The 12437-nt window shown below is 40.8% G+C and overlaps 1 protein-coding gene across 6 annotated transcripts in view; it reads left to right on the forward strand.

The window, feature by feature from the left end:
- The window catches only part of ARMH3 (armadillo like helical domain containing 3), a 127365-nt gene that overhangs the window by 19290 nt on the left and 95638 nt on the right, over nucleotides 1-12437 (forward strand). For all 6 annotated transcript variants that reach the window (XM_027721688.2, XM_027721696.2, XM_027721705.2 and 3 more), the window contains 5 exons: nucleotides 937-997; nucleotides 1949-1995; nucleotides 2651-2726; nucleotides 5265-5358; nucleotides 9610-9711. In XM_027721688.2, the coding sequence (XP_027577489.1) occupies nucleotides 937-997; nucleotides 1949-1995; nucleotides 2651-2726; nucleotides 5265-5358; nucleotides 9610-9711 (380 nt within the window). The remainder of the gene's footprint in view (nucleotides 1-936; nucleotides 998-1948; nucleotides 1996-2650; nucleotides 2727-5264; nucleotides 5359-9609; nucleotides 9712-12437) is intronic.

Here is a 12437-nt window from a genome sequence, read left to right on the forward strand (position 1 = left end):
TAGAACTTACAGCAATTTTACCGGAGGAACACGTGACATTTTTTTGTGCAGTAGGATTCTCAAAGTATCCAGAAAAATGTTTTAATTCCTTTGGAAGTCTGCTGTTGCAGTTATGCAAGTGACTTGCAAAATCAGCAAATCATGTATGTAACAGAGTAAATTATCACAGTAAAGCAGAAAAAGCTCACCCACCCAACTTCCTTCATTGTGACAAAAGCTGTCTCAGACCATGGCCTGTTTTGCGTAGCTCAGTGCTTTCTTTCCCCCTTTTCCAAATATTTAGAATTGCTTACTTTGCATATTACATCGTGTATGATGAGATTGCTGTATGACAGACACCATAAATGGCCACGTGAGCTTTTCTAGTGCGTTTGAATGCCAAATGTAGCAACGTAGCTTAAACCTGAGGTACCCAACCTATACCTTGACTTCAGTTCCAGTCTCTTCACTTGCTCCAGGAATGTGGGATCAGGCAAGACCAGGCCATGAACTATAATGGTCTGCGTGGTTTCTGCTGGCCCTAGGGTGGCCAACTCTGATTTGGTCTGTAGCAGATAATTGAAATGAAACTGTTCTGTGGTTACTGACTCTGTTGCTTCATGTGGTTTATTACTGTTTTTCCAGTGCAGGACAAAATTTCCTAAGTCACTTGAGTCCTTTCCTTCTGTGTTAGCCCAGGCTGCCCATGTCCTCTGTAACAGCACAAGCATTGTTCAACTCTCACATCTTTCAGCAACCCCACCTCAACTCTACACAATTTACAAATATTTTAATACCCTTTGCATCTTTTGTGAATTCTTGAAAAAGGCTTGTGAATGTTGAAGCTTCTTCCATCCTGTATACTTATCAGATAAGACTATCTTACAGTGATTTAGGTAAAATAACCCTAGTTCCATGTATAACCCTGAAACTTCATCCTTATTTCTTTTTGTTCAGGCAATACAAAGATAAGGAAGAGGAGCATCAGACTGGTTTCTTCTCAGCCCTAACTAATATGGTAAGCAAGGAAGCAGCGTTTTTTCTACTCTTAAAATAGCTGTCTTCATGCAAGTTCAGCAGGAGGGCATTTCTGTAAACTGTGAGTTTGGGATGTGGGTTCTGCAGGCATGGGTTGAATGTATCCAAACCAAATACAACTGAAATGGCTGTATTCTGAGGACTGTGTTGTTATCTGGCTGGGAAAGCTCTTTCAAAGGACAAGATCTCTATTCTGGTGTTGATAATTGAAATTGTTTTCCTGCATCATTGTTATTCTAGTTGACTTTATTTTAAAAATCACTTGAAAAAACCTTTTAATCAGTTTGTTAAACTTCTTAATCACTTTTAAATGGCTACTTGTTTTTTAAAAAAAGTTACTACTCTGCTGATGTGACCTAGAACAGAGTGGCACAGTCTGGGCTGTCACTAGCTTTAGAGTTTCTGTTTCTTTACTGTCTTGTTTCTCAAGTCTGGGTGTACTGAGTGACCATGGGGTAAGCTTGGATTCCGCAGTGGGCACTGTCTGCATTTTTGGAGGGGTACCCTTCAAAGACAATTGTGAATTTCTTCCTTGTGAAGAGTATCCACTGTTACCCTTGTTCAGTTTGGCCTTACTTTCATCTGACATTTAATTGTAGTCTGAGATCTAACTGACAGGAAAATTTCCTTTAAGTAAGGATAGTTCACTGTTAACAGCTGTCTGTCAGGAGTGACTTGGGTGAAACTGCTACCACTCTGGGGCAAGCAGATAGGAAGCAATCTCTGTTGTCCTCTTACAGAATGGCAGACTAATCCAGGCTGGGATCCAAGGTCCAGTCCTTTTTCTTTTTTCCTTTTTTTGTGATTTGACAGGTGAAGAATTGGTCAGTGACAGGACTGCAAAATCAAATCTGTTTGTATCCATGTATTCTCTCTTGTTGTCTAATAGCTTTCCCGAATTCCTGCTGTGCAATGCTCTCTCTTTCCATAGGTGGGCAGCATGTTCATAGCAGATGCTGATGAGAAGATCTCGGTCCAGTAAGTGCACAAATGTTAGTTACACAATGAGCTGGTCAGTGTGACCCACTCTGTCATGGAGCTGTTCTAATGTCCCACAGCAAACAACAGGGGCAGGTTCTCTTGTCACTAAAGTAGTACCACACCACTGCAAACTGGATTCTCCCTTCAGTGGGCAGGGTGCAGCAGGAGGAGCCACAGCTGAATTGCTTGTAATGAAGTTTATAAGAAAAAATGCAGTGGTTTTTATGGGGCATTTATAACATATAATAGGCATGTTGGAGGTGGCACATGGGAAGTGATAATTCACGTACTCTTGTCCCCACCAAAATATTTTCTAAATCAAGGGGGCAGGTGATAAATATGAGGGGTTTTGGTGTCTACAGGACCCTCTGCCCTTAAAACAAAGGACTTTTAAGGGAAAGCACTGTTTGAGCAATGAGGGACACCTTCAGCAGGAAGGGAACAAAGTCTGTAGTTGAGCTCTAAAAATAGCTATTTTTATGCATTGCTGAATACTACTAATAATCGGAATACAATACAACTGGATTGCAGAGTCAGAGTTTTCTGTAGTTAAAAAAAAATTTTCTTTTTTCAGATAGACCTTGCTTCTGAACAACTTGGCTTCTGGTATTCTGATCACTGACTGTGCCTTTTGTCTGTATCCTTCCCACAGAACGAATGAAGCAATCCTTCTGGCCCTCTATGAAGCTGTTCACTTAAACCGGAATTTCATCACAGTTCTGGCACAGGTGAGTTTCAGTGGAATGTTTCCCCATTTCTTTGTAGTGCATGTGTTTGAAATTAGAGAGTCAGAAATGGAATCGGTGAAAAGATGTACGCCCCTGCATACTTGTCATAGGATCAGCATGAAAGATCAGACTCAGGCCAGGGCCTGAGAAGCATTTTAGGAAATGCTTCCTTCCTTGACAGAAAATCAGTAGAGTTTTGAGGTCACAGTTCATGCTGGAATTATTTGTTTTTCCCACTAAATGGGAAGGGCTGCATGGAGTCCCTTCTGTACTCTATTGAGTAGACTTAGGGGGAAGATGGAACGAGTGAACTAGTAGGGATAAGGTAGCTGCAGCTCTTAGAGCAAATCACACTTTTGTTAAGTTAGTATTGAGAGAAAGAGACTGATTCAGCTCCAGGCTTGGATGAATTGTCCTGTATGGGTGTGCGCAGACTGTGTGATGTTGTCTGTTTTGCCTGACCCATTTTGCTTGGGAACTTGTTGCCGGAGCATAGCACTTGTCCTTGTGCTGTTTATGGTGGAGAAACAGCTATGGCAGCCTTCTGAGCAGCAGTGGGCTGCTCCATACCTCTGATCACAAAGCTCTGGATGCTTTCCTAAACACTGTGTGAGTTTGCAAAGGTGGTTGTTGCTGGAAAGCAGAAAATGAGCCTGTCTGATCTGGTGATCGGGGTGTGACTGGCTGCAAAAGTAGCGTGATGTGTTTAGGTAAACCTTCAGGTTTAGGCTTTTAATTTTGGTTTCTAGGTATTGGTATTAATCTGTGAGAAAAACATCAGCAAAACAGTTAGCACCTTTCCCCAGTTATTTCAGGTCCTCAGAGAGCAGCCATACATCACAGGCTAGACACTTGGCATGATGGAGGAGACCTTTGAGGACTCCTGACAGTAGTGGTGATGGAAGAGGTCTGATAAGCAGATCTGCAGCCTCTGAAGAAAGCTGCTGTTTCATGGACGGTTAATTTGCTGAGGTTCCCTGCCTGTCTTTTCCCAGGTTATTCATTCCTACCACTTGTGAGAGATTTCTGCTCTTTCAGTTCTGTGTAGTACCAACTCAGGCCTTTCTGTGGTCAAGATATTCCTGAGGGAAGAGAGACCTTTGGTAGGGAAAAGAGTAGGGCAGATAAAGATCACATAGAGTAAAAGCTCTTAAAAATAAAAGGATAGACTAGTTATTTGTGAAAGTAATAGCTGAAGCAGCCACTGATCAGTGGGTTTAATTGATGCGGAGGCCTCTTGGGTGGATTGTCTGTAATCCTTCATTTAAGAGAGGGCAAGGTAGGTCATGTCATGTTGGAAAAACCTCATAAAAGCTGATGAATGCTCTTGCCTAAGTTGGTGCCCATTGCTTGGCACTGCATGAATGGCTCCCTGCTGCTGTGTGACGCATGGGAAGAGCAGGGATTCAATTGTGTGGATGTACGGAGCAATAAGGTTTCCATGTGTTCACCAGCCGTGGGTGCTCGGGTTTGCTGCTGGGTGGCACTCTTGTCTCTCAACTACCAGTTACTGTTCGGGATAAAGAAGGAAAACTCCCAAAATCTGTGGAAGCAAACCTGGCTTATGTAAGACTTACAGTGAAAAATTGTGTTTTAAAGTTTAAGTTAAGACCTATAGTGATGTAAAATTGTCTTTGAGTTGTAGTATGTGTGTCCGTGCTTCCCATAAATTACATGCATTTATAGTTGCTCATAAATGAGATATTCAGAGGCAGCGTGGAGGACATCCACTTGTGAAAAATCCTATGGAACGAATGTCAAATCAGCAGTTCTATATCTTTCTTTTATTTTGAAATTGTGATGATATATTAAAGCAGATGATACATTTATGTAAAACTTGCCCTATGAAATGGACACTTTGCTTGGCAGTCAGACTCAAAAATAGCAGATTGCCTATGCTCTCACCAGTGTGTGGATAGATCCGGAAGCTTGCAAAGAGTAAAGTCAAAGCAGTTGAGCAGGCAACTATTAGCAAAGATGAAATGGGGAGAGTAACTGACTGATGGAAGCTGAGAGCATCGATAATGATAGTGTTATTTATGTTATCCACTCCTGTCCTGCAGTGCCTGGGCTTTATAGTGAGACAGAAAAGTAATATATTGCCATCATCTTTGAATATGAACAGGTGAGGGGGGCAGGAGTGAGGAGAATTTGCTTTTAGAAAGAGAAATGACAGGATCTTGGAGGAAGACTTCAAATGCACATCCTTGGGTTGTTTTTGGGGAAATCAGAAGCTATAAGCAATATAGGCTTCTGCAAACCTTTTCCCATTCTACATGGGAGTATTTTCTGTCTGCTGGGGAGAGCCACCACTTTCTGATATATTTTTGTGTTTTAGGGAATAAAGAAATTGATGTACTGTTTAACTGTTGGATGTCCAAGGTCAGGAAGCACGGCCTGGCATTTTGGAAGAGAGGCTGAAGTTTGTTGAGACTTCATTAGTCATGTCTGTGTGAGACTATGGAACAGTACAAGTAATGATCTGTGTTTCCAATGGCTGGGGAAGCTATTGACCTGTGCATGTGTGTTTCCTGTTAGAGCCATCCTGAAATGGGCCTGATGACAACACCAACAAGCCCAATTCCAATGACACCCGTCACTCCACTTGGAACCACCCCGCCTTCTTCAGATGGTAAGAAATGTAATGATCTCCTGGGGAAAAATTATTGAAAACTGTAAAATAACTAGCAAAGTATTTTCTCAAGATGGCAACTAATGAGATCTGTCTGGAGCAGATGTAACCTGATGGTCTCCTCCTGAAGCGACTTGCCTTACTGAAAATGGGCAAGATTTTTGACTCAAATTTATTTCTGTTTCATTGTATATTGGTCAATGAAATAATGCTGATATTCCTTCTGAAAACAGTACTCTTCCAATATCTGCATGAAGATACAGCCAGCCCATTAGTTATTCTATGTGGGCTTATGAATATTTCTAGTGTCAGGTCCTTTGCTTGGGATTATTTGTCATTGGAACAGATTTACAGAGAATTGCAGTGGATTCCTGCTTGTCATTAATGCAGTTATCCTCAGCTTTGAATTAATTGGGATTTGAATTCTGTTTGGGTGTGGAAGTATTCCTCCCTCTTACTGCCTTTTCTCTGATAGGCGTTGTAAAAGACTGCTTACCCCAAGATCTTTCTTTGAAATGAGAGTTACAAGTCCACATAAATATGTATTGCAATCTCCTAAAATAAAACCCTTGCAATTTAAGGTATGGATAGATAAAGCCTAGTTTAAGAGAAGAAATTAAATGGCTGTTGTCATGTACTTTAATGGCACGCTCCAGAGCTGAAGAAAGTGTTTAATGAAGGAACAGAGTCAATTTGAATAGAGCACAGTTTGGAAATATTTCTGGGGAAAAGCAGCCTGGGTTACTCAGTTACATCAGCTATTCAGGTCATTTGATACCCTAGTTAAGGATGATCCTCCTCGGGATGAATTCTCTCTGGTTACCATGGATAACAGAAGCTTCAGATAAAGAGTCCCCTATGTCTCAAGTCTCTGTGTGCATGTAACATGAAATGTGGAGGGACGGGCATTTTGTGGGCTTGTGTTCAACGTGTTCATTGCAAATGTATCCGCCCACACACCGTATTACACAACTGACAGGATTTGTGCTTACCTACATGTATGGCTTGCTTGCACTCTTTTTTTTTTTTTTTTTTCATTTACCAAAAGACAAACCAAAATCAAAACAAAAACTCCATCCTGCTTTAAGCAGAGGCAGTGATCTTGTAAAGTTCAAGGCTTCTTGTGGCTTGCAAGGCTACTAAATTTAAGAAGAGGATCTGATCTTCATGTGCAGCAACTACATCGGGAGGCATTCTGTATTTCTGTTTACTGTCACCTTGCTGATCCCTGCTCTCAGTGATAATTTTTTTTACGACTCTCAGCTTGGTTTAGTTTGGCGATGCTTCAGTATTGCTGTTATTTTAAAAATATGTCAGAATTTTCCTCATTTTCTAAGGTCTTGCAACGCAGATGTAAAATTTGCCCATGGCTGAAGGTTAGCAAGAGGCTTTTTGGCTTTGGAATGAAAAGATTGCTTTCTTTTTCCTGCATTAAAAAAATGTGTAGTTGAACTGTTTTCAAGTTACAATAACATGTAGAAGTCCCTCTATGGGTTTCAGGCACTTTTCTTTTATGCTGACTGGGATTAAAAATGGGTTCATATTCTGGTTTGGAATTTCTCTCGCTGTTAGCCTATAGTGTGAATTAAGACCTTATAAAGTTTCAAAATGTGTGTTTAAAAAAAACCACCAAGGTCTGTAGCATGAACCAGGATAAGCAGGGATATGTTCTTCAGAGTGATTTCTTTTTTTTTTTTTTTTTTTTTTTCCCAAAAATGAGACTTGCTAGAAACTGTTGATCCATAATATGTAAATCAAGTGTGGCTGTCACCATAGTTATCTAAATGTCAGTTTGCTTACTGTTGTTAAATATTCATTCACTATGTTCATTGTAACAGCTCAAGAAGGACCCACTGGGGATATAAATACATTTTTCAGACTTTTAGCTGAATCTTTGAGCTATTCATAATATTGGGAATGAAAAAGCTTCCAGTCTTATTGCACAGACTTTGCCAACAGACCTGGCATGTTTGCAATGTGTCAGGAGCCCCAGGGCATCAAGCCTGAATGGACTAAACCAGCTCACACTTTGAACTTTTAGAAGTTCAAAGCCCTATTATGATTTTTTTTATGTGGCTCAAACAGTGAAGTTACATTGATCTATTTGACCTGTTGTTTCCAAGGGCTACAATTTTGTATTCAAGGTGATTGTATAATCCTAAGTTCCATGAGAACCTCTACTGTGTTCTGGGCCTCTCTGTGCTCAGTTTAAAGAATACTGCATTTTACTGCTGGTTCGTCTCCTTCATCTTTCTGTACCTGTCCTTGCCCCAGTTCCAGGGGGGTAAATAAGCCTCACTTGCCTCATTACAGGGTTATGAGATACAAGCCTTGAATTGTGAAAGGCATTGCATGTTAAAGCTGACTTTTCTCTGAACCAGAACACAGTTGTGTACAGGATCAAAGTACTTCCCTTCAGAGTTCCCAACCTAGACATCCAACAATCATTTATAAGTAATTCCTCACTTCTTGCAAGGTTCAGTCTCATCATAAATACCTTTTTCTTTCCTCAAGAGTGAGAAAAGCCTTGGGTGTTCCTGAGGATAGATGGAAAAGAGATAATATAGTTCTTAAGATGTGTCCTAGTGGTCTGTAGATCTGTTTCCAGTGCAAAAGGAGCCCTATCTCAGGCTATCTCTATAGCTTGAGAAGAGAGAGAGCCTTCTGACAATTGTAATTCAAGCCACCTGTGACCTCCTACATGTGAAAACCTGTGAGTTTGAGCTCCTAAGCAGCCAGAACAGCCATGTTATTGTCATGTACGTAGAGCTGGAAAAGATCCCCTAGACTATTAGTGCCCTGTGCTCGCAGGCATATCCATCCCTTAAATTTATTGAACTCTGACTTAATTTGTTTCCCAGTAATTTCTATCTAAAATATGTATTTTGCTGTCTCACAAGAAGGGTACTCTTTTCCTATGTTCCACCTGCTAACCTTTCTCTAATATTCTTCAAGTTTAAGCTCATCCTCTTTGAACATGGGTTCTGCATAGTTATAGAAAATGTTTGAGATAAGGTCTCACCAGCACCTTGTGCCAGGCATTACAGTGTTCCTGTCTCTGCTGGAAGTACATTTCTGGATATGTTGTAGAACCACTGGTGTTGGTAGCGTGTCATCTCATGATCTGATAGTGTATCAAGGTAGTTTGTTGGCAGCTGATGAGCTCTCGGTTTGCCATGGAAATAAATCCCTGAATTCCTGACCCTATGGCTTACATCGTTGAATTTCATGTTGTATTTATTATCTGTTCTTGTTTTTATTCTTTGTGCACAGTCTGATACTCCTCTGTGTTTACATGTCCCAACTTCCTGCGATTAGCAGATTTCACAGAATATTCTGAGTTGGAAGGGACCCACAAGGATCATCGAGTGAATGGCCCATATGGGGACTGAACTTCACAGCCTTGATGCTTTTAGCACCATGCTCTAGATTCATTAGCAAGCAACTGTTTCTTGTGCCCAGGTTACTCACAAACCCGAGAACTATTATCTAAAGTGACACCTAAGGAATTCAAGCGGTAGTTTCTTCTCAGACTAATAATTTCTCCAATTGCTTCTCCTTTACCAGATCTTTGATGTACGTTAAATTTAAGTATTACTTCCCACTTATCTGCTTCACTCTTAATTTTTCATACAGAACTGTATTAAGTACTTTACTGAAGTCTTCCTAGACTACCTCCATCAGTTTGGGGTTTCTTTTGTCTGAGCTAATTTACCTTAAATGGTATCAGACTGGCAGGATCTGCAGGTAAATGCATGCTGCATTTTTACCACTTACCTTTTTGCTCCTCCCTTTCAATATTTCTCATAAAGCTTTCTGAATGGGAAGGCTGAGAATGGCCCTTTAGGACAGCTCAGGCACAGTCATCAGTAAAAATGTGGCTCAGTCACGTGATAGGGGTTTGGCAGCTCGTAAACTCTGTGCTTCAGATGGTGTGCATGGGGAGCGAGCAGGAGGCACATTGTGCAGTTAGCTGAGGAACTGAGATGGCTTCTTGTGAAGTCTAAGGCAGATGATGTCCACTGTTAAGATGTCAAAAGTACAGCTGGTGTCCCAGAGAAATGCCAATGAACTGCTGCGGGTATGGAAAGTACATTTCTGCTCCCTGCTGGGTTGTGATGTATCTAGCACAAGCTGTGACTGCTTTTGCTTCTTGATTTTTATAAAGCTGATCTTTCTGCATCCCTTTTCTACAGCTTTGGTCAATAATTGTTACATTATATCTTGTGTGTCTTATCTGCTTTGTTCCAGTTATAAGCTCTGCAGAGCTACCTTTGGATGCTGATGTGCAAACCAGCAACCTGCTGATAACCTTCTTGAAGTACAGCTCAATTGTGATGCAGGACACAAAAGGTAAATGAATTCTTTGGATGCAGCAAACAGTGCTTCTTGAAGTGAGGAGGTCACAAGAACATGTCTAGTGACTCCAGAAATAGAAGTGAACTGGAGTCCCTTTAAAGGAATTCCACCTTTTGGGAAAATTAAGAGATTTCTTATTGTGAGATAAAGAGTTATGAGACTAGGAGAGACCTAATGCTGGCAGGAAAGATGTCAAGTATGGAAAGAATCTAATAATAGATTATAGTACCTAATAACCAAGCCTGTCCAGATGCAGGAGGTGTGAGCATATGATTCCCAACTGTCAGAGAGGGGAAGTCTCAGGCACCAGAGAACTGTACTTTAAAGAACACTTAGAAACTGACACAGGAGGTAAAACTCAGCATTGGGAGGAAATATTTCCTTTGTCCTTTAATATTTAGTGGTTAAACATGTAGCTATGTAATTGTAAAGAGAACAGCAGTAACTTAGACTGCACTGGCAGTAATTTGCTTGAGAAAGTATCTTTCCATCTTTCCATCTTTGTTTCTCCTGTAGTAGTGTGGTGGTTAATTTCAGCTTGCTGGAGTTGAAGTATTGGTTCATCTCCTGCTCAGGGTACCCAAGGGTGCTGTTTTGCCCAGTGGTTCTATGGGCAGGACCATAGTGTGAACATAACAAGTGATCTTTGCACCGTGTTTCAGCCTATTACTGACTTTTGCTGTGAAGTTAGATGTAACAACTGAATGAAAATAGGATGACAGCTGCAGAGCTATGATACATCAATTATTGAACTTCGTGATTGCTTGGCATTGAATAAGAGAACAGGCAGGAGAGTTTCCTTTTACCTACTAGCTTACAGTGAAGTTACACTTGGCTGCCTTGTTCTGCAAGCAAGCTAATTGGGGAAAAAGTGAATAAATTAAATTAGGACTGAAAGGGACTTTATGAAAATGTCTAGTGCACCCCTGTCCTGATTTTGGCTGGGACACAGTTAATTTTCTTCTTAGTATCTGATACAGTGCTGTTATTTTGGATTCAGTATGTGAATGATATTGATACCACACTGATATTTTGACCCTGACTAAGAAGTGCTTACCCTAAATCAAGAAATTTTCAGTTCTCATGCTCTGCCAGTGAGGAAGTGCACAAAAAGCAAGGAGGGAGCATGGCTGGGATAGCTGACCTGAACTGTCCAAGGGGATATTCCACACCATAGAATGTCACGCCTAATGGATAAACTGGGGGAGTTACCCAAAAGGGGCCATTTGCTGTTCAGGGATGGGCTGGGTATTGGTCAACAGGTGGTGAGCAATTGTATCGTGAATTGTATTGTGCATCACTTGTTTCTCTTGGGTTCTGTTACCTTCTCTCACTCTGCTGATGATTATTATGGTTATTATTATGACGATGTTTTAATTATTAAATTGTTCTTACCTCAACCCGCATGGTTTACCTTTTCTTTCTGATTCTCCTTCACACTGGGGGAAGAGGAGAAGCATTGGAAGTGAGTAAGCAGGTGCATGGTATTTAGTTGCTGTCTGGGTTTAAATCTTGACAACTCCTCAAAACCAAGGCAGAATCAGATTTACCTGAATCTTTTCTCAGAGGTGTTGCTGACAGGTTGGATGAAGACACTGTGATAGTGGAGCACCATTTCCAGACTGTCCACTCTGGTGTTTAACCATCCTTATTATGAGAAAGCTTCATGTGCTTCCTAAATTCTTTGCTATGATTTGAATTACTGTCTATCTTCTCCAAGATAGATATTGAGAATGGATTGTTTCTTTTTTCTTTGTGTCAGCCTTTATGTATTTGAAATCTGCTTTCATGTTTCCTCTAGCTTTTGTCTTTTGAACTAAACCACATCAATCTTTGCTCAGTCATTTCCAATAGATTGTACACATGAGGAGGGCTTACCAGCTCTCTAATCATTCTCATTTGCTTTTCTCAGGGTCTGTCTTGCTGATCCAGATCTCTGATGCAACAATTTTGTGTTTTTCAATTTAACTTCTGCACTTATTAGTCACCGTAACATGAAAAGTCTGTGCAGGGATTCGGGAACTGCCAAACTGGATTAGTTTCAGATGGAGTGAAATCTGATAGAGGGGATTCCTTACTAAACAAGCCAGTAAGAGATGAGTTTATTATGCTATGAGACAGGAGTTGATGTTTCTCTCTTTGCTTTGGTTCTAGCTTGTGTAACGTTTGAAATTGGTCTGGCTGATAGACCTAATCTCCCTCCCACCATGGTAGTGTGTGGCAATGAGCTCCACTGATCGATCGTTTAAAGTGTGCCCTCCAAACCTGAACTTATTAGTTCTAGTGGGTATGTTCCTGTCCTTATATTTTGATTCTAGATGGAGCCCTGCCTAATTTTTTCTTGTATAAGATCAAGCATGGAACAGACTGCACAGGGAAGTGCTCGAGTCACAATCCCTGAAGGTATTTAGAGGACATGTAGGCACTTTGGGACATGGTTTACTGGTAGATTGGCAGTGCTGGGTTGACAGTTGGACTCCATGATCTAAAAGGTCTTCTCTAACCTAAGCGATTCTATGATTCAATGTGACACCAATATAGCAAAAAAGATGAATAATTCCAATTTACTTCAGGTGTCTTGAGACAGCTGGGAACACTTAGAGGGGAGACTGGTTTGTTCCATATCCAGGACTAGACAGTTGTTTTGGTCCTGTCCTGGAGAGCATAATTTAATAGATTATTTTTCCTAGATCCTCTTGTTTTCCTCTTTTGTGTCAGTC

The sequence above is a fragment of the Pipra filicauda genome, unplaced genomic scaffold (assembly GCF_003945595.2).
Source record: "Pipra filicauda isolate LSUMZ 115617 unplaced genomic scaffold, ASM394559v2 scaffold390_size662804_pilon, whole genome shotgun sequence".
In the NCBI taxonomy this organism is placed as follows: Eukaryota; Metazoa; Chordata; class Aves; order Passeriformes; family Pipridae; genus Pipra; species Pipra filicauda.